The 21148-nt window shown below is 38.8% G+C and overlaps 1 protein-coding gene across 3 annotated transcripts in view; it reads left to right on the forward strand.

The window, feature by feature from the left end:
• The window catches only part of LOC115430346 (chemokine-like protein TAFA-5), a 169722-nt gene that overhangs the window by 140375 nt on the left and 8199 nt on the right, over positions 1 to 21148 (forward strand). For 2 of the 3 annotated variants that reach the window (XM_030150306.1, XM_030150308.1), the window contains exons 3-4: positions 7814 to 7941; positions 19981 to 20194. In XM_030150306.1, coding sequence (XP_030006166.1) covers positions 7814 to 7941; positions 19981 to 19989 — 137 coding nt within the window. In that variant the 3' untranslated portion in view covers positions 19990 to 20194. The remainder of the gene's footprint in view (positions 1 to 7813; positions 7942 to 19980; positions 20195 to 21148) is intronic. The other variant, XM_030150307.1, reaches the window with a different exon arrangement.

Here is a 21148-nt window from a genome sequence, read left to right on the forward strand (position 1 = left end):
GTTTTTAATGTTTTGTGTATAACATTTGAGACGCCCAGATCTACTTATGGGTACCAATAAAGTCACCTTGAACCTTATTTATTTATTTGTTTGTTTGTTTACATAATAATGCACCTTATAGTTTCATGTGTGTGGGATGTGAACGGGTATATGTGCTGATTTTTATGGTACAGTTTTTGTACAACAGACAATGCAATTTCATTGTATAAATGATATGCAATAACAATAAATTATTCTATTGTATTCATTTGTGTAGCTGTATTTTCCGAAGTACTGAATTCCACAATCACAAAATCAGTTTTGTCTTCATTAAAGGTACAGCTTGAGTTGGATAACTTTATTTAATATGTGTTGATATCTATCATATGTCATGCTTCATCGTTTTATTTGTCAACATAAGAAAAAAAGTTGAGAGGAAAGCATTGGTGTAGCCGGTTAAATTAAATGTCAAATACATGCAGAGATAAGCAGTTGCAACAACATTCCATTCTCATTACTATTATTTACCAAAGGCTGCTATACATCTTCATCAGCTGAGGGTCACCCCAATGGATTGTAATTCAGAGGCGACACAAAACCTGTTAGAGAAATGTATAAGTGACCTTGCTGACAACATTCATTAGAGGTATTTAGAATAAGGGATTACATAAAAAGGAGGACGAAAAAATATTCTGTGACAACACTGCCAGACCTTAGGCTATTACATCTGAGAAGTTTTTCCTTTCACCTTAAGAATGGTGCGTTTTCAATATGTCCTCTAATTTTCTCTTCTGCTCCCTTGCTTCCATTTTCCATTTACAAAGTCTGCTTTACATCGTCTCGCCTACACCACACTCACCACTGAGGAGGCAGTGCTGGATGAAGATCAGACTGAGAACAACTTCTTCTTAAGATTTACATAAGATGAAAATGTATCTTTAGCATTTAAGTTAACATGACACATCACCATAAAAATATGAACCATGCACACAATATGAATAGATTAATATATTTAGGATTGTTACAGGGTTCCTACGCAAATACTGGAAGTATGGAAAGTATGGAAGATGGAGATAAATGTATGGACAAATATTCATGTTTCCAAGACTGTAACCACTGTTCTATTTTCTAAAACATAAAATTATGAATTTCTAAAAAAAGAAATGGCTCTTGTGAGGGTCTTCACCACCTTCTTCCTTCTTGCCCCCCCCCCATTGTCAGGTCCGGCATCAAAATGTAGTTCAACAAAACTCATAATAAAGACAGTAGAATATGAAGTGGAGCCTCATATACTTTATGAAGTTTCCCTTGGCAAAGCAAATTTGTTCAGCACCAAAAGGAAGCCAGACTACCATTCTGCTGTTAGGATGCTGGACAAGACAAGTAAAAAAAAATAATTAAATTAAATTAAATTAAAAAATAAATACATACATACATACATACATAATAAAAGAAATGGATCAATCTGTTTTTTTAAGGTGCATGCTAGCGCAGTTGAAATGTTTGTGTGAGAGCACAACATCCCAGAAAACATTTGGACAGATTGACAGGTTGGATGCCCCGCCTTCTGCTCTTATCCTCCTCCAACCCATTTTAAGGCCCGCCCAGGTGTCATCAAATTTCACTGCTGCTTTGACGGACAGGTGATGTCCACACACTGTTCATGAGCGAGCTATTCAACATGCCTTGTATGGTCATTGGCAGAACTCATAATGGGTAGATGGAAATTCTCTGACGACTGGCTCATAAATCCCAAATATGAAGACTGGTTGGAATTTTTTTTAACAAGGCATCTGGAAATTAGGGTGTGGAAAAAGTATGGAATTTTGACATTTCAAATGTGTAGGAACCCTGTTGTTTAAAAAAAAAAGTAGGAAAATAATAGGGCATTTATTATGTGTGTGTGTTGAAAGGAATTTTTCAGAGCCACCTGTTGAAAATAGTCAGTGGTAGAAATCAAATTTCTTTAAATTTGGACAGTTTTTCTCTTGCTTTTGCCGTACTATGATGTTTGTGGCTGCTCATAAAGGCTGATAGCAGGGGGGTTTGACAGTGTACTTCCTGTTGGTAACAAGGACAATATCAGTATACATAATTATGAGAGAACAGAAAAGAATAACAGGGGAATTAGAACAGATCCCAGGGGAACACCTGTAGATATATGTCATTTCGAAAGGTGTTAAAAACCCAGTCTAGGTGGAGCCATAAAAAGCTTCTTTACCCAAGCGGTTCTCATCTGGGCTTCTACTCATGACAAACAGGTGAAAGGGGTTTTAATTAGGTTGTCAGTATTGATGCTGATCACATCCCATTTTTGTGTTTCCTCAAATATGCAGTGATGCTATGCTGCGGTATTACACACAACAATAATGTGCAAGAACAAGCTGTTTAGCAGGACTGATCTAGATGAAAAGCTGTAGTTTTTTTTAGATTTTGAAAATGCTTTGTTCCTTCCGTGTAACTCTGTCCCTAAGGTTAAAATATATATGTTTTAGATTGTTTTGCACAGTTTGCCCTGAGCCAAACTACAGTAACACAAAGTAATTCAACCTCAAGTAGAACGTCAGCAAAATGCACTGAACAATAATAATGCTTTATGCTTGTGTCAATTTCATGCTTAGTGTTTACTGTGCTGACACAGTGCTCATAGTACTTTTATTATTTATCCATGTAGCACTTAAGATGTTATACATATTTCATGTGTTGATATATAGATATTGTTCATGGTGAATGTGTACAGTGCTTGCTGATCCATATGTGAGATTGTGATGGCCAGTGATGATGCCCTCAGAGCAAATTTATTGATATGGATCTGAGCATAATACCCACAATTTAAAGAGACTCAGCATTACAGCAGAAGAACATGATGTCTGCATCCTCTATTATTCATTCTTGTTTTAACAGATATCCATTAAAGAACAGTATTCCCATCCATAAATACACACAGAGATGACTATACGTTTGGATTATCATTTTCTTTTATCTTCCCATATGCTCTATCTATCTATCTATCTATCTATCTATCTATCTATCTATCTATCTATCTATCTATCTATCTATCTATCTATCTATCTATCTATCTATCTATCTATCTATCTATCTATCTATCTATCTATCTATCTCGGCTAAAATTTGCTTAGAGGTCTTATTTATGTCTTTGTGCATAAGAAATCAATATAAGTGAATCCCCAAAGGAACTTTGTGTTGGTAAATGCAAGTTAGGTAAATTTACAGGATTTCAGTTCTGTTGCAACATGTTGATGGTCATATGAACTATGTTTTCAAGTCAAAAATGTCCAATTTCATCACAATTAATGCTATATTTTCATGTCCCAAATGACCAAGTTATAATTTAACTGAATTTACCTGAAAAACAAATAGTCTGTTCTTTTAGATTCCCCAATTTTTCTTACAAGATTATATACTACATATCACGTTTGATTTTTACAGGTTGCAGTATGGAGTATGGGGCTGATCCATCCTGCTTATGTTACGCCAATACATACATTAAGAATGTCACACGTCACTTTTTAAATCAACAATTTTGTAATAACAAGCATTTTTATAAAGAAATAACAATTCTATATTGTTATTTACTCTTTAGTATGATGATAAACTATACAATAAATAATTATGATACTAGTTTTTGCTCGGGGATCATTTGTGGAAACGGTGACATGGCTGCCGAGCATCAGTATGATGGGATCTGTAACAACCACGGCACATCCGTCCACTGCCACATTTTGTGTTTTTGTGTCAGCTGTTATTGTTTTAGATCCACAATACTAACATTTATGAATAAGAGGAGAATTAGCAATAGTAAGTATATAAGTTTATTACTAATAAAGTACTGGTACTGACCAGATCATCATGGGTAATGTCACGTCCGTCCACCAGCAAAAGTTTTCACATACACGTGCTATTCAAAATCCAACATTTCTGAAAATAGAGCTTCCAGTGTCAAATAATATCAGTAGTCTGTGCACAAATGTATTAGCATTATTTCAACACAGTTCTATTAATTTCTTACAACTTTTTTTTTTTTTTTGACAAAAATGGCCACTCATTTGACCCCCTAAGTAAATTTTAGCCTATCTGTCTGTCTGTCTGTCTGTCTGTCTGTCTGTCTGTCTGTCTGTCTGTCTGTCTGTCTGTCTGTCTGTCTGTCTGTCTGTCTGTCTGTCTGTCTGTCTGTCTGTCTATCTGTCTATCTATCTATCTATCTATCTATCTATCTATCTATCTATCTATCTATCTATCTATCCTTATTGACTACTTTGTTATCCCCTCACTCCCTATATTGTTGTTTCCTTTTCTGCCTTTATGACTTACATATTCAGGTTGGCATGCACTGCAGCACAAAATAAGTTTTGCTTCCAGTGAAATTCTCACAGGGCTCCTTTAATGTCTCTGAAGTGTCAAGAACATAGTTTCCATATTTCAAATGACATCCTTATCCAGGACATTATTATGTAGCATAGTGCTGATGTGTTGTTATAACAGCGTTATTTCAAACACCACAAGTTTAATGTAAATTCTGAGCTTTTGACATCTTTCTCAGAAGCACATTGATGATTTAGTCTGCCTCATTGCTTTTCACAGGAACAGGTAACCTCAATACATTCTGTCTGGTTTCTTTTAGTGGCTCACTACTGAAAAAAAAGCTATTGAAAGTATTGTTGGTATCTTAGCGGAACAATAATTTATTGGCAGTTATCTACAGACTAGCGGTCACTGGAAGTGGTAGAGCCTTAAATGAGATGTTAAATCGAGGCTGAGAGAAGAAGAAACTTGTTACTGACTTTTGTTAGGCTCATTTTTGTTCCATTCAGATGAGTCTTTTGCAGGAATTAGACAATATAATTTTACAGTGATATTGTGTTTAATTTTATTTTTGCTGTAAGAGTTCGGACATACTGTAGTAATTAAACCAAAAATGCAGGAATTCCTGTTGATGTCATGTCCTGCAGAGGGAGGGGGTGAATACTTCTGTGGAGAATTAATATGCCCAAAAATCATAAAGAGAAATCCTTTGTATGTATGCAAAGCAGATACTGTAGACGCTGCATGCAGTCCAGCAAATACACTTTCCAGTACTCAGAGCTGTCAGGAAGAAATGTCCTTATTGCTTCACTACCCTGGTTTGAGTGTTTTTTCAGTGGACTATGAATCTAGAAGGACAAAGTAAAGCTCAGTGCATAAACCCCTACCCCTTTGAACTCCCAGCAGTGACTTGGAGAAAAAGGGCAGTCTGAGTTTTGAGGAAAAAGCACAGAGGTTATTAACCAGGAAGTAAAATTACTAGTCAGGTCATATTTGAGCACAAAAATGCAAAAAGTACAGGAAACCTTATTTTCTGGAAATAATTTACTTTGGAAATAAATATTAAATATCTTGTGATTTTCTGTGCAAATTCAGTGTAACAGTAGTTCAGCATGAGCTTTTTTTTATTCTGTTCTTGGAATGTTTGTTGTGTGTTGATGACTTTTCAAGGTCAGATCTTTTTTTTTTCTTGATTTGAAGGTTTATATTGGCCAATGTAGGTGTAAAATAAAACAGACAGGGAAGTGCAGTAATAGTTTAAGAAGAACGACTACAATATAAGGGTTTTATTGCACTGCATTGCATATTGCATATATTGCATAAGGCACTTTCATCAAGGTTTTTTAAAATTCATTTTAAAGTGCAAATGTAGGATTTTACAGTATAAATATTCATACGGAAGTCAAAGAACACAAACTCCCACTACCCTCCCACACACCCATCCGTTCCCCATCCTTTGACAAAACAGGCACACAAATACATCCTAGGCACCCAAATCATAAACAAAAACATGAGACATTTACAGTAAAGGAGTACAAAAAACCAAAAAAAAAACAAAAATAAGACAAATAATAAAAAGTGAGGTCAGGGCATGGAGAGCAGAGAGCATTGCTGAGGCTTTGGATGCCGTTCCAGATTATTAAGTTTACATTATGTTTGTGGTATCCACAGCAGCCCTGTTTGGCTGAAACGTAGTGTGCCGTTCATGTAACAAAACATGAATATGGAGAAAAAAATGGCCAAAATCCCACGGCGTACTATGGTTCGGGCAAACAGGGCTGCCATGGCCACCGGGAACATAATGTAAACCTAGTTTAAGATAGCCCACATGTTGTGATTACTTTAGCCCACTAGCTAGTTAGACACTATCGTTGTACTGTTAACGTTTTCATCCATCTCCGTTATCAGGCCACCATACTAACGTTACCTATTGTTGACTGGATCTAATTCATACAACACTAGTTTGATAGACTATAACCGGAGCTGGTGGAAGACTATATCTTGCTAGTATCTACCCATAACAAGTCTAGGTACCAGGCTAATGCTCCCTAACTTTATGCAAAGCCATTGTGGGGATGTAATCATTAGTGACTTGTCTACAGCCTACAGTTGCAGAAAAAATTATTAGACCATCAAAAGTCATCAAAAACAATGGTTATGCAATCAAGTACTAACTCCTGTGTGTATCATGTGACTAGAAAAAGACAGAAAAGAAAACATGGAATGCCTAAAAACACTATTTTTGGCTGTACAATGCCATAGATATTTAATGTAAGAACTGATTTTGATTATCAAGAAAACATGAAAAATGGATAGACATCAGCTCTGAAATTAAACTAGTATGAGCTATTTTTGTTGTTATTATATTTGTCCAAACAAATGTACCTTTAGTTGTACCAGGCATTAAAATGAACAAGAAACTGAAGAAAACAAGGGTGGTTTAATAATTTTTTCTGTGACTGTATATCACTTTGGGTTAAATACCGATCTTTGAGAATTGTGTCTTTTGTGTTTATCCGATGAATCGATTAGATATTAAAAAAATCTACAGATTAATCGATTATTAAAATTATGGTTATTTCCAGCCCTACTCGACTAGTTTGATTTTCTTAGTCTTTTGACTGATTTTTGCTTCATATTTGCACATTAAACAACCCTGACAGCTTTATATTTCTGAAAAATGTAGGCTTTTCACTGCTTTGTCACAGTGGTGAAATAATTTGCACAGCTGTATGTCATTCTCAGTTGCTAAGTAAAGCCTGCATCTAAATGTAATGAACTCAACCCTGAAGCTTCTCTGAGAAACATACAAACTCACAAACTCTAATCTTTTTATACAAATGGCATTTTATTATTAAAAAAAAAAAAACTGTGAATTGAATGTCACAGATTAATAGATGCTGCATGACAGGCCGTTGTGTCTTGGGGACAGACGTCTTTAAACATATTTTTCTCCTGTTTGAAATGGTTGAAATGCTGTAGAATGCATAAATGTCTGTATACCTGCCAAATATCATTTGTAATGTTTGGTTTTATTTACCTGACTGATCACAGCTCTCTCCATCTCTCCCATTCTCTCCATCTTTCTCTCATCTCTCACTGTCACCCTCTACTCATATCTCTCAATTGTCTTTTTACTTCATTGCACTCCATCCACCTGCAAATCTCATCTCTCGTTTACTCCTCCCCTCTGCATCTCTCCATATTTCCCTCCATCTTTTCACACCATTTATATGTATTTCAACACATTTTTCGTATCTCTTTTTTTTCCCCATCACTCTTCCATCGTGTTAAATTTCTGCCTGTATCTGTCTCACTCTATCTGTCATCCCTCAACCCTGTCTCTATTTTAATCATTACATCTCTGCATCCACCATTCCCTGTCATTTTTCTACACTCATTTATTTCTCACTCTCTCTGTTTTTTTTTGTTTTTTTTTACCTCCATATTGGCTTTCTGGTCCATCCTAATCATTCCTTCTCCTCTTTCTCTCTTTTTGTCTTCCCTACAGCTAGTATCGTTCGGAAAAAGCAGTGGTGTGAGATGGTGCCATGTTTGGAGGACGAAGGCTGTGACCTGTTAGTCAATAAATCTGGCTGGACTTGTACACAGCCCGGAGGCCGAGTCAAAACCACCACGGTGAGTTCATACTCTCTTTTATTACCTCAGGTTAGATAAACTACTCACAAACATACACCAAGTGCACACCAAATGTGAAAGTCTGGAAGAGCTGAAAATAAAGTATCTGCAATAAGAAAAAGTTAATTATGTCATGTTTTTTTTTCTTTAATTCTGTTATTTTGTTTAAACTGTATTGATAACAATTTTGCTACCCGGATACAACTACTTAGTTCAATTTTTAACTCGTTTACATACAAAATACATTGTGTATTATATATTATCTTATACTGTATATAGGGCTGCATGATTTTGGCCAAAAATAAAATCACAATTTTTTTTCTTCCTCTATAAACTTGATTTTTGATTTTGATTTTTGGGTAAAACTGTAAAAGACAACAGAAGTCGGCATATCGTTTTCGTGTGCAGCCCACAATGCAATGCACTGCTCCCACTATGGCATGTGATGATGTTTGAGGTGCTGAAATAAGTTGGTTGTGCTGCTGTCTTTGACAGATACCGCCTTCAGGCAGAGTTTGCAGCGAGGAATGGTTTGGTCTTCATCGGAAACTTCGAAGCCGTACCAATTCCACACAGCTGACTTGCTCTTTCTATTTTTAGACACAAACTTCTCACTCTCCTTAGCAAACAGCATTTTTGTACTGGTGTGTGGAGACCAAAGACTGTGGAGACCGCTCTCACAGTTAGGAGGAGGAGCCTATGGCCTATGGTAGCCCGGAGGCACAAGAGAGATGAAACTCGATTTGACAATTACAATTTTTTAAACACTGTCCTAATTAACCCTGTAAAGCCTGAACCATTAAATCATTGACAGAAAATTCCAGTTCTTTGAAACTGGAGCCTTTATTGGTCCTTCTGAACAACTGAAACATTTTTTTTCAAATATCAATTTTGATGTATGAGTTTCAATTTTGTATCATATTTGATCCATCAGGTCCTAATGGTTAAATATTATTGTTGAACAAACAAAAACATAATATAACACAAACATGTCTAGCAAATTGGTCATTCCTTTTCAAAATTGTCAAAGTTCTGCCTCCTTCCTCTTTAATGTCAGTCTTGTAGTGTCACTGGAAAGGCCTCTGGTGAACAAATTCCTCCCCCTGGTGGATTATCTGTGTATTGCATGTATCTAATTGTATACATCAGGTGTTTCAAGAAAAAAATATATCACACTGATCATGTAGAGGGCTTCAAACCTCATGTATCAAATATGATACGTTTGGCATTATAGGATTAAAAAATCTGATTTAAATTTAAAATTGATTAATCGTGCAGCCCTAATTGTATACACAACCTGGCCAAAGTCACTATCTGGATTTAACTAAGCAAATATGTAGTAGCCTTCTACTCAGTGATTATGGTGGAGCTGCAACAAGTGATTTAACCGTAGTTGATGCAGGGAACAGCACCTCATTTCTTAAACAACCATCAGTTTGATAGAGAGCATAAAGAGTGGATTGTGTTTCAGTAGAAAAAGGGTCATGTGGTCTGATGAGTCCAGACTGACCCTGTTCCAGTGATGGGCACATCATAGTAAAAAGAGAGCTGGATGAAATTTTTATCCATCATGCCTAGTGCTTACAGTACAAGCCTGTGGGGGTAGTGTTTTGATCTAAGGTTGGTTCAGGTGGTCAGGTCTAGGTTCAGCAACGTCTTATGTTCATAAAATAAAATCGGCTGAACCTGGATATACTGAACTAGCGGGCTGACCCATGGGGATCCACGGGTTCTAGATGTGATAGTTTTTATGCTATTGTGTATTCGTGCATGCTGTACCGCATTTGTCCAGCAGTCACCGCCAAAGCATTCTGGCCATAGCAACATGATTGAAGCTATCGTATTCCAAAATGACTAATATCTCTCAAAATATTGGTCCTATCAGCTTGCTGTTTTTGCTACTGCCTTCCTTGACCAAAAATACATAAGTATGCCAAACTGCAGCAGTCAGCTCTTTCTGGATTTCCTGTGATGCCCGAGACACACACACACACACACACACACACACACACACAGAGGCCACTTGGCTTTTATAATATAGATGAGCAGGTCTGAACACCAGTGGATTTTTTTCCTTCTCTGATGACACAGACATATTTCAAGATGACAACACCAGGATTCATCAGGCTCAAATTATGAACGAGTGGTTCAGGGATCATGAGACATGGTTTTCACACATGGATTGGCCCCCACAGAGTCCAGACCTGAACCCCATTGAGAATCTTTAGGATTTGCTCGAAATAATGGCAAAATATGAAGGCAACTCTTGACAGAGACAAATGTTGCGACATTTATTTTGACAGTGCAGCCAAGTGTTGCTTGGTGTAAACAATATCACAGTGAATGTGGCCCCTTATCAAAACAAAAGATGATCCAATGAAAATATTATGTAGGTGACTTTTTGTCAAAGCAGTGTATATTTAATGTTAGTTCAGTTAGACCTGCTAATTTAACTGAAGTAATTAAACAATTTCAGCTTTGATATTGATGGATATGTATTTTATCAATCAATCAATCAATCAACCTTTATTTATAAAGCGCTTTTCATGCACAGATGCAACACAAAGTGCTTTACAGAATTAAAAACAATTACACAATAAAAACAGAATAACAATTACAAAGAAAACCCCTCCCTCCCACCCTCCATACTAGACACACACACACACACGCCCACACACGCACACACGCACACACACACAACAGGGAGACATGGCATGGCACTGTGGATCAAGGAAACGCCACCTTTGGGGCCGTCCACACTGGGAGGAGCCACAGGCCGTGCCATCGGGGGGACCGGCACCCAGGCCCCCCGACTCCGACAGACAGGTGGACCCCCACATCGAAGGGAGGACCCCCAGTCAGCCGGGCCAAAGGGACCCAAGGACAGTACCCCCACTAGCAGACCAGACACAGCTCCCAGTGTGGAGGACCCCCCTGAGGAAACACTGGTGTTAAAGCTAAAGACTAAAAGCATAACATAGGACTAAGAGAATAAATAAAATAAAATAAATACAGTACCAAGAGACATACGTAAGATTATAAATAAAATAGAATAGATAAAGTATCAGTGATAAATAAAACAAAATAAGAACAAGAAGAGTTTAAAAAATTAGTTAAAAGCCTGATTAAAAAGGTGTGTCTTTAATCTTCTTTTAAAAATAACAACAGTCTCTGCAGTCCTGAGGCTCTCCGGCAGGCTGTTCCACAGGTGGGGGCCATAGTGGCTAAATGCTGCCTCACCGTGGGTTTTTGTTCTGGGTTTTGGTATGGTTAAAAGGCCAGTGCCGGAGGACCTCAGGGTCTGCGAGGGTTGATATGGTAAAAGCAGATCAGATAAATAGGAGGGCGCAAGGCCGTTAAGACATTTAAAAACCAGCAAGAGAATCTTAAAATCGATCCTGAAGCGTACGGGGAGCCAATGCAGCGACTCTAAAACCGGTGTAATGTGCTCCCGCCCTCTGGTCCTTGTCAGCACGCATGCGGCTGAGTTTTGTAGTAATTGGAGATTTAAAATACTCTTTTTGGGAAGACCAGAGAGCAGGGCATTACAGTAATCTAAGCGACAAGAAATAAAAGCATGCATTAGCACCTCCGTACTGGCCTGAGAGAGAAACGGGCGGACTCTGGCTATGTTCTTAAGGTGATAAAAACCTGTTTTTGTTATATTTTTGATATGTGGGATAAAATTCAGCTCAGAGTCAAAAATCACGCCCAGATTTTTTACTGATTGTGTTGGTTTAAAATCTTTTAGTTTTGGTAAAAGTTATTACTATTTTAGTGGACCAAAATGTTTAGATACAGTAGAGACATTTCCTGTGGCCAATGCAGACCTATTTTCCTTTTGCTTGACCTCATGGTGAAATCTTAATAAATCCACTAAGACATCGACTACATTCATCATGTCTTCCATTTCAAATGTTTGTTAGAGGTTTTCTTGTGAGTAGAGTTGAGGAAAGATGTTTATCTTGAAAAGTTTCCTGGCCCGTTCAGTTGTTTTTAGACACGTCACACCAGGAAGCCTTTGACAGCTTTGATGAAGGCTGAAGCTACAACCTAAACCGTCAGCAGGTAAAAACATCTTTCCTCAACTCTTCTTGTCTGATCACAAAAAAACTTCTAAGGAATCCACGAAGGCCTTAGAAAAATTGTATAGACTTCCACTTTTTTGGTTTCTCCTTGGGAGCAATTTCAAAAGATTTGAAGGTAATGCGTTCATCTGCCCAAACTATATTACACAAATATAGACACCAAAGGACCACACAGTCATCCAAACTATGATTCAGAACTTGATCTTTTGGAGGACTGTTCTCCAGTTAGACACAAAGATAGCATAATACACAGGAGGGGGTACAGGAGGACTTTCTAAACCAAACAACACCATGATAATCGTGATGCAACATCATGTTGTGTTTTTTTTTTTGTTGTATTATGCTGAACTTATGTGCAGTCAACGTGATCAGGAAGTCAGTCTGGCTTTAAGAAACAACACAAAGTGGACCTGTAATTTAACTGACCATATGAAATCTGGATTGCACCCTTGGGCTTTGCTCTCTGTATTACAGCCATGTTATCTTGAGCTGTTTTTTTTTTTTTTTTCAGCCATATGTACATTACATCCAGAAATGCACTTTGTAACCCACTGAAAATACATTCTGCCTCCCTCTTCATCTTAAGCTCGTCTCCACAAACTGCACGCGGTTTGTTTACTTCCTCGTCGCGAGCAATTAGCTTGAATTAGGGACACTCCTAATGTTAATGATGGCAACAGATGGGGAGCAACTGCTTGTATTCACTAAGATGCCGCCCATTCATTCACTCACCCGTCCTCCAAGCCCTAGCTCCAGCTCTTCACCCTCCTCCTCTCCACTTCAACCTCAACCCCCCCCCCCGACTCACCCCATCCTCACCCAGCTAAACACACATACACATACCTTCCTATTGCCTGACACCCTCCCGCTGCTTTAAACCAGCCTCACAAGAGATGTAAACACCGCTACTCCCCTCTCCGCTATGTGCAGTCTATAGTGTAGCAATTAAAAAGGTCTCTGTTGATGTTACACAACACGCACACGCAACACAACTGCCCTATCTGTGAATGTCAATGGGTGAACACTGAGGTCCAGTGGGGCATCATTAATGCATCTGTCACGATTTAGTCATCAGCTGACTAACTTGTTTTTGCTTTCCTTTTAAAAGACAAACACACATACACACAAATGCATAGCTGATACATAAACAGGATGGTGAACCTGCATGGTAGGGTTTGTTATCAGTCAGCTGCTGCTTCTTTCCTCTTAGCAGCTGTGATTCGTGATGGTCTCTCCCTGCACCCTGACTCGATCCTGAATATACCTGGTTGTGCAGACTGAGGTGACAGCCGTTACATGTTCCACCTACAATGTAATTTGTTATCTGGGCAGGCAGATAGCCCACACACAATCATAAGCAACATATAGCTGCAACCATTTATTATATTTGACAGATATGAGAGCTAGTGTGTGTGTTGGAAGCGGTTGAGTATGCAAATGTGCTGGTCAGTGTGTGTTTGCAGGCTAATAGGTCCAATGTATCAAATGCGTGTTCATGTGTTTTACACTGATATCTATTTGAGGGTGTTTTAGCTTCTTGCATATTAATAATTTTCAATGTGTGTCCCCATTTTTCTACAAAGTGTGGCCCCGTACGCCTTGGCCTACATGAACATGCCGTATCCTGCTTAGAGTGCCAGTCAATGTAACTCTCATCGGCTTACGCTGACAATATGTGGGATGTGACAGGTATTTCTTGCTTGCTTCATTGGCTACTTTAAGCTCAGTGACAGCTAGTCAAATGGCTGGACAGCTATGTGCACTCATCTGTGCCAGTCTGCGTGTGCATGGTGTGTTTAAGCAGCTTTCACTGTCAAGGATTCTAATAACTGGCAACAAGCAGACCCGGGTCATTGTTCAAAACGCTTCTTAAAATTTTAATTCGTGTGATGGATGGTGTGGTCTAATGTGACTGCTCCCTTTAATCTTGTGTGAGTTTGAAGGAAGTCCGGCACATTTAGGACATTACTTGACAACCATGTAACCTGAAATGCATTAAAGGTTAAAGATGATTTGGGGCTTACGTCATTTTCCACAGTAAAAATTACATAAACCTCTTGTTACTGGTAGACCCTAGGGAGAATTGCAACAAAAACAAAACAAACAGTTTACCCTAATTTACTCATCAACCTCCCTCCGGATAACTTGGAACAAATGGCACCTTCCCTGAGGCTTTTCAAGGTTAAACCCAAACTGCAGCCGCCCCAATATGTCCTAAGGAGGACTATTGGTCATGCACAGTCCAGTGAGCATGTCCAACTTGTCTGTCAGGTGTTTGTGTATAAAAAACATCATTGCAGACAAATAGACTTGTCCCTCTGGGAATTTGACTAAGTTAGTGTGACTCAGCCCCACAGCTCCATAAAGTACTATTTTAGACAAATGTCAGCAGGCGGTTTACGTGTGTTGGTCAAATGTTTGATATTTTTTTCTGTCACACAGGGGGTTGTTCTGAAAGACACCACAACCCCTTTCTACCTCTTGTTTTCAGTTGGCACCACGGCTCAGTATTAACTGTGAGGCAAATTAGGTACAGTATGTGCTGTGATGCTGTGTGGGATTTTCCATCTGTAAAAGATGGCCTTCATGTCATACTACTTTTTCGCATTTTACTCCTTGTCACTATGACATTTCCCCCCTCCCTCTACTTCTCTGTCCTCCTCTCAATGCATTTATCTTTGTCTGACCCTGCTTTGAAGAGTACATGTTGTTCCTGTCAATAAAAACACAATATGGATTTTTCTAAGGCTAGCTCCAGAAAAATCATATGAAGATTGATATGTACATTACTTATAGTTGACAGTGATGTTTTGAGTGAGGTTACTTTTATTAGCAACGCACAGCAGCAGCTGAAAAGGACACATGTCAAAAAGATGTACACTTAAATATTACAGCTATACCATGTAATTTATTTCTGTATCAAGAGTCTTGCTTCTACCGTGACAAGTTTCCCCTCTAAGAGGATGACCTAACAGAAAAACGCAGTTCCTCAGATGAACCATTTCGAGCCTGAAGACTGTAAATGAGCTCCTTGGGTTCACTTAATGAACGAATTAATGCGTATGGACACTTGGCTGCATGTTCATCAGTCACTGCTTTATTTTCTTTCTGTTCTGTATAAAAGCAGATGCCTGCCAAAGTGTGTGACTTATGGCAACCAGATGGTCAGAAAACTGACAGTCATTTACTGTACATTATGAGCGGACTTTACTGGATGATCATGAGTTGTGTTTATTCCTTAGTTTCCATGGCAACTAGGTTTCAGTCTGGTTTTTAGGACAAGCAGAATGACATAAAACCTGAAATACTCTGTGCTTTTCTTTCCAAGCCATAGTGCACAAATAACATTTATACCAATAACAGCTGGTGCAAGGGCAACAGCTGCATAACAGCGTTTCTTATCTGTCCTGACAACAGATAAGAAACACTGTTACACAGGAACTATTTTCCCAGAATACTTTCCTCCCTCCATGATGCTTAATGATTTGAATATACATTTTATCACAGTCACTGCAGTCAAATGCTGCCTTTGCTGCGTTTCCAAAAAGGATCTTTTACCAAAGCGATATGTAGTCTCAGCAGTCATCTCCCATACCTCCTCTTCTCAGTGAAAGGCTTTCTGCTGTCTCTCTCCAGAGAGGAGGATGCTCTGCGTTGTGCCCTCCACCATTTTAGACTGGCAGATGAAAAGGCGCAAGGAGCTATTTCTCTCTGCATGTGCCGACACAGGGAGCCGGGTGAGGAAGAGGCAGAGCGAGTGCGCCATTAGAGCAGAAAAGCAAAATCACTTCAGGTTTTTTGACGGCTTTTGTGACAGGCTGATAAGATGAACAATTCAAAACAGACATGGAAAAATTATGTTGGGCAAAAAAAAAAAAGAGTAGCGTGACTGAAAGACATAGAGACAGGTTTGAACCACTCAGACCTACATTTTACATGTGGAAAACATATGTAGGGCACTCAGGGTTCATGCACGTCATCTTGTTGCTCTTTTTGTTAAGCCTTTAAGTGCCTGTTCACAGGGACTTTAATTTCTAAAGTGGTTTTTGTCCTATAATTGAGCAAATTCAACTTTTAAAAGGAAATGTAATATTAGACATATATTAAACCAATTTATCCAGCATGAACATGTGAGTGCTACTCAGAGCAGTTCACTTGTATGACACTAGTCCACAGATGAGGTGATAATTTCAGATAATGGAAAACAGAAATGTCTAATAAAAGTGTCCATGCTGTGCTGAATGTGCATAACATTAAACTGTGCTTTTATCTACACTGTGAATTACTGTGTTTATGACTAATAATTTAAAAGTTGGTTTGGTGTTTCATACCACCGCAGTTTTTGCCTCATTGCCTTGCAGCTTGCTACGTGCATATTTGATCACACTAGGGTTGAGATGCCTGTCTTATCTCAGCTGCTCAGGTCGATTTGAGTTGATGTAGAGATAATAACTGGTTGATTCAGGTGCTCAGCTGTGCAAATGAAGGGCAAGTCCTCCGCATACAAAGATGACCAGTTCAGGACAGGAGATGAAAACTTCTTATTCTGCAAATCTTTGACTGGAAAAGAAAACTGATTCTCTTGAGCCTTCAGTAATTGATTTGATCATCGGTGCCTCATCCATTTTTATACATACTGTTTCAAACAGACCTGATATTTCCAAATATTACAAGAAAGAATAGAACAGGGTAGTGAGGACTGAGAAGTATACAAAAAAAACAAAGATAAATGTACTGATAGGTTTTAATCATATGTTCCATTAGATCTGTCTTGATTGGAGTGAACAGAGGCGCATGAACAAAAATGGTCCCGACTGAGAGAATGACTGATTTCTAAAATTAAGACTTTTTCACAGAGGAGAAGAGAGCGTAATTATCACAAACAATAGTAAAATAACAAATTTTATATGTACAGTATGCATGTAATTGCCACACAAACATTTTTTACAAGGCATACATTTTCCTTTAGACAACCCCCAGTCCACTCTCCATCCCCCTATAAGCTTTAAAAGTATTTAAGCTTTTTATACATCTGCCCGTGACAGCATGTGTTCGTCCGAGTATGAAAAAGCTCTTTCGATTGGGTTGGTAAGGACCCCCCACCCCCCCACCCCCCTACACACACTTGTGACTTCCTCTCAATTGTTCTCCATCTCTCTGTGGTTCTCTGATGGGAATCCTCAACCCCCCCACCCCCCCCTCACCGCGTCCCTCCCCATGGCTCAGGGTTGGTACCGGCCTTGGTAATTGATCCCTCTGGGCCCAACAGGCACATCCAACAGTGGGTTGAACAGAATCACCACTAAGAAGACAGCTGCTTGGCCGCCCCAGACAGGCCAAGAGATAGAGAGAAAGAGAAAGAGACCCTGTTGCAGCTAACCATTAGCTCTGTCTGCCAACTACCTTCTAGAGGGAGCCAAGTCAGCACAAGTTCTGAGCTTGGAAAGTCCTTCATTTTGGGAAGCTCAGAATGACACTGGGACTGTTAACAAAGAAAAGGACAAGGGAGACAGACAAGCAGAAGAAGAAAATCTGTCTTTCAAGGTTCTTACAAACATCCTAAAAGCATGTGGGATAGATCTGCTAAGTGAGCAGGACTGCTTAAATATAAAGCTTCTGTTAGCCAGTGTAAGAGTCTGTGCCGGAATCACAGTCCAAATGTCTGCACTGCCCGCTGCCAAAGTTTCAGCCACATCCATTCAGCCCCAAAAAAGAGGTACTGGCAGCAAAACTGGTCTGTGGATTTGACTGAAACTGAGGAGGGCACATCAGAAGCAGGATAAAGAGGTGGGGGGGGGTATGTACTGTGTCTACACAACTGTATTCTGCAGACAATAACCGTGTGCATCTAAAACTGTTAACCGCACTTCCCCAGCTCTATATTTTTAGATTTTTTTTTTTATGAGCAATGTAACAGAACATACAAAGGAGCAGAATTACAGTGCATTCATTATACATTGCCTTTTTATATCATTTTTCCCCATTCCCAATTCAACCCCAAGGTCCTCCGAGAAGGGGCAACAGCAGAAATAAGAACATCACAACAGTCTCTGAGCAGTAGAAAATCAAATAAGTACAAGCAGTATCAAATCTGTGGTGTACAAGAATATTAACTGAACTAATGGAAACAAAAGAAAAAAAAAAAGTCATAGCTTGTAGATACCTGTGCTTACTTTTAAATATCAGACATTACCTAGATGTATCAAATGTAACAATAATTGGTAGACAGAACAAATTACAACAAAAAACAACAATACCTAAACAATAATAAAATAGAATAGGGTGGAGGTGTGAGAGATCAATCTGAAGGCAGTGTTTGTAAAGACTGAAAGTAATCTAAAAAAGATTGCCATTTATTAAAGAATTTAGTTGAGGAGCCTTGTAGTGAGAGTCTAATCTTTTCTAATTTAAGAAAAAACATAACATCTCTAAGCCAAAATGAAATAGACGGGGGTTTAGGAGACTTCCACAAAAATAAGATAAAGAAGAAGTCTTGCATATATTTTTACATTTTGACGAAATTTTCAGGAAATGTTGACACTGGTGCAAGACAAAAATGAATAAAATTTTGGTGGTAATGGAGGGGGGGTGGGATGCTAATGTGCCTTGGTGGAGGTCTGTGCTCTCCGAGTGCTTTTCTAGTTTTTATTCATTCTATTGAAATGGCCCCTACGCTCACCTGACCTAACACTGTGCAGTTTCTTTCTGTGGGGTTACGTGAAAGGACTGGTCTATATCCCACCACTTCCCACATATGTAGAGGAACTCAAGAGGAGAATCACTGAGGCTCTGGAGAATATTACACACGACATGCTGCAGCGAATTTGGCAGGAACTCCACTACCGCCTTGATGTGTGCCTCGTCACAAGCGGCGCACACATTGAACATTTGTAATGACTTTGGAACATTCTAAAATTATCATCCCCCAGAATTTTTCGTTTGAAATTTGTAGAATAAAACATTTTATGTCCAAAACAAATCCTGTTAAGTATCATTTCTCCTGACCATGTAGTCATTCCGATACGGACATCTCAAATGATGTCATTTTTTTTTGGGACAGCCTGTATATTACACAGTGAAAAATAGAATAAATTCAATGAGCAGGCAAGTACTGGTACAAGGATGCATACACACAAATAGAGTAGATGTCAGGACAAGTATGCAGTTGCTGTAAAAAACAGTGATTTCCACAAAATAAATGTTGCAGTTTAGTGTCTGAAGAGTTCAGTTTTGACAACAACAAGGACTTTTTTTTTGTTTTAAAATTAGTGATTTGGTTATTATTTAGCTAATTTGCCTTGAACAGCACTATAGTTCATTATATGAACAAACCCTGAATGCTTGAAGCCATCTGAAATATCCAAAATTACTAAATGGGAAGATATGTAAATGTTTTTACCAGCCATCTATGTTTATTAGATTCAGATTCCCATCACAGGCACAGCAACACAGCAGGGAGGCAGCATTAAGGGCAGTGAAATGTCACAACTTTGAGCTGTAGTCCAATTAAAATTCAACATTTTATTTAATTATTAACAATAACAAAATAATGATCACAGATGGAAAGATTAACATATGATTTTAATAAAACACATACACTGTTTCTGTTAGTCTATTAAAATTCTTATCGGCTCAAATGTTTTATTGCCATATCAATAGCAAAAAAGAAAGAAAAGCAGAAATTCTCGGTACTTTCTCTCTGTCTCCACGTGATACTAACACTATTAACTCCCACACTACTATATTTAACATGAAACAGTTTCCTCGAGATGAACACAAAGCACGGAACAGTTTGTACGAGAAAATCTCAGTAAGACCAACTATGTCAGTGGTGGTGGTGTGACTGTGTCTGAATTTGGAAAAACTTCACATTTTCAATAATCCTCACTTTAAACTTGATAATCATCCCGCCTTCCCTTCTCCTCCTCCCTGTTTCCTTTCTCCCCTTCAGGCTCTATGACGCGACAAGAGTCCCCCTCGACACTCTTGCACTATGGACAGCATTGATGACCCCCTGACAGACAGCCAAAAACCATCTACCATTACCAACACCACCTCCACCATCCTACCACCACCACCACAACTCTACCCAAACCCTGGTCCCGCACAGGCAGGAAGCAACACAAGCAGCTACAGAGCACCAAGAGCCTTGAGGAGGCAACAAGGTACACTGACAAAACCCACTCAATATATGAATAAATAAGTACCAGTGAATATACACCAGTGTTTTTCAACCTTGGGGTCAGGACACCACGTGGGGTCGCCTGGAATTCAAATGGGATCGCCTGAAATTTCTAGTAATTGATAAAAATAACTAAAAACTTCCTAATAAGAAATATATGGTGAGTTCAGAGAGACAATCACAGTATATGAAAGACATGACAAACTGTGAAGCTGAAACTGAAGCACTGTGGTACTGTTTATCTGTCAAATGTTCATTGTGGTCGGTTTCAGATGCTGCAGCTCTTTCATAATTCATAGTTTGAGTTCTTGTTTGTTCAGTATTAATTGTCAGCCTTGTAAATTCAAGCTGGACTGACTACATATCCTGACCAAGGAAAATAAAATTATCACTTTGTGCAGTAATCTACACCTGTCTTTTCTGCCTCCGTCCATAATAATACACATTATATAGACTAAATGTCATCTAAAATTAACGTTTGTTACCTCCGCCAAGGAGGTTATGTTTTTGCCAGGGTTTGTTTGTCTGTCTGTCTGTCTGTTTGTCTGTCCGTTAGTGTGCAACATAACTCAAAAAGTTATGGACAGATTTTGATGAAATTTTCAGGGTTTGTTGGAAATGGGATAAGGAAGAAATGATTAAATTTTGGTGGTGATCGGGGGTGGGGGGCCCACGGGGGGGGGGCCCATTTCCAACAAACCCTGAAAATTTCATCAAAATCTGTCCATAACTTTTTGAGTTATGTTGCACACTAACGGACAGACAAACAGACAGACAGACAGACAAACAAACAAACCCTGGCAAAAACATAACCTCCTTGGCGTGGGGGGGCCCACGGTGGGGAGCCACTGATCAGCCTTGGCGGAGGTCTGCGCTCTCCGAGTGCTTCTAGTTTGAGACATAGTATAGCAAACTATTACATGATCAAAAACAAATT

Source organism: Sphaeramia orbicularis, chromosome 12 (genome assembly GCF_902148855.1).
Source record: "Sphaeramia orbicularis chromosome 12, fSphaOr1.1, whole genome shotgun sequence".
Taxonomy (NCBI): Eukaryota; Metazoa; Chordata; class Actinopteri; order Kurtiformes; family Apogonidae; genus Sphaeramia; species Sphaeramia orbicularis.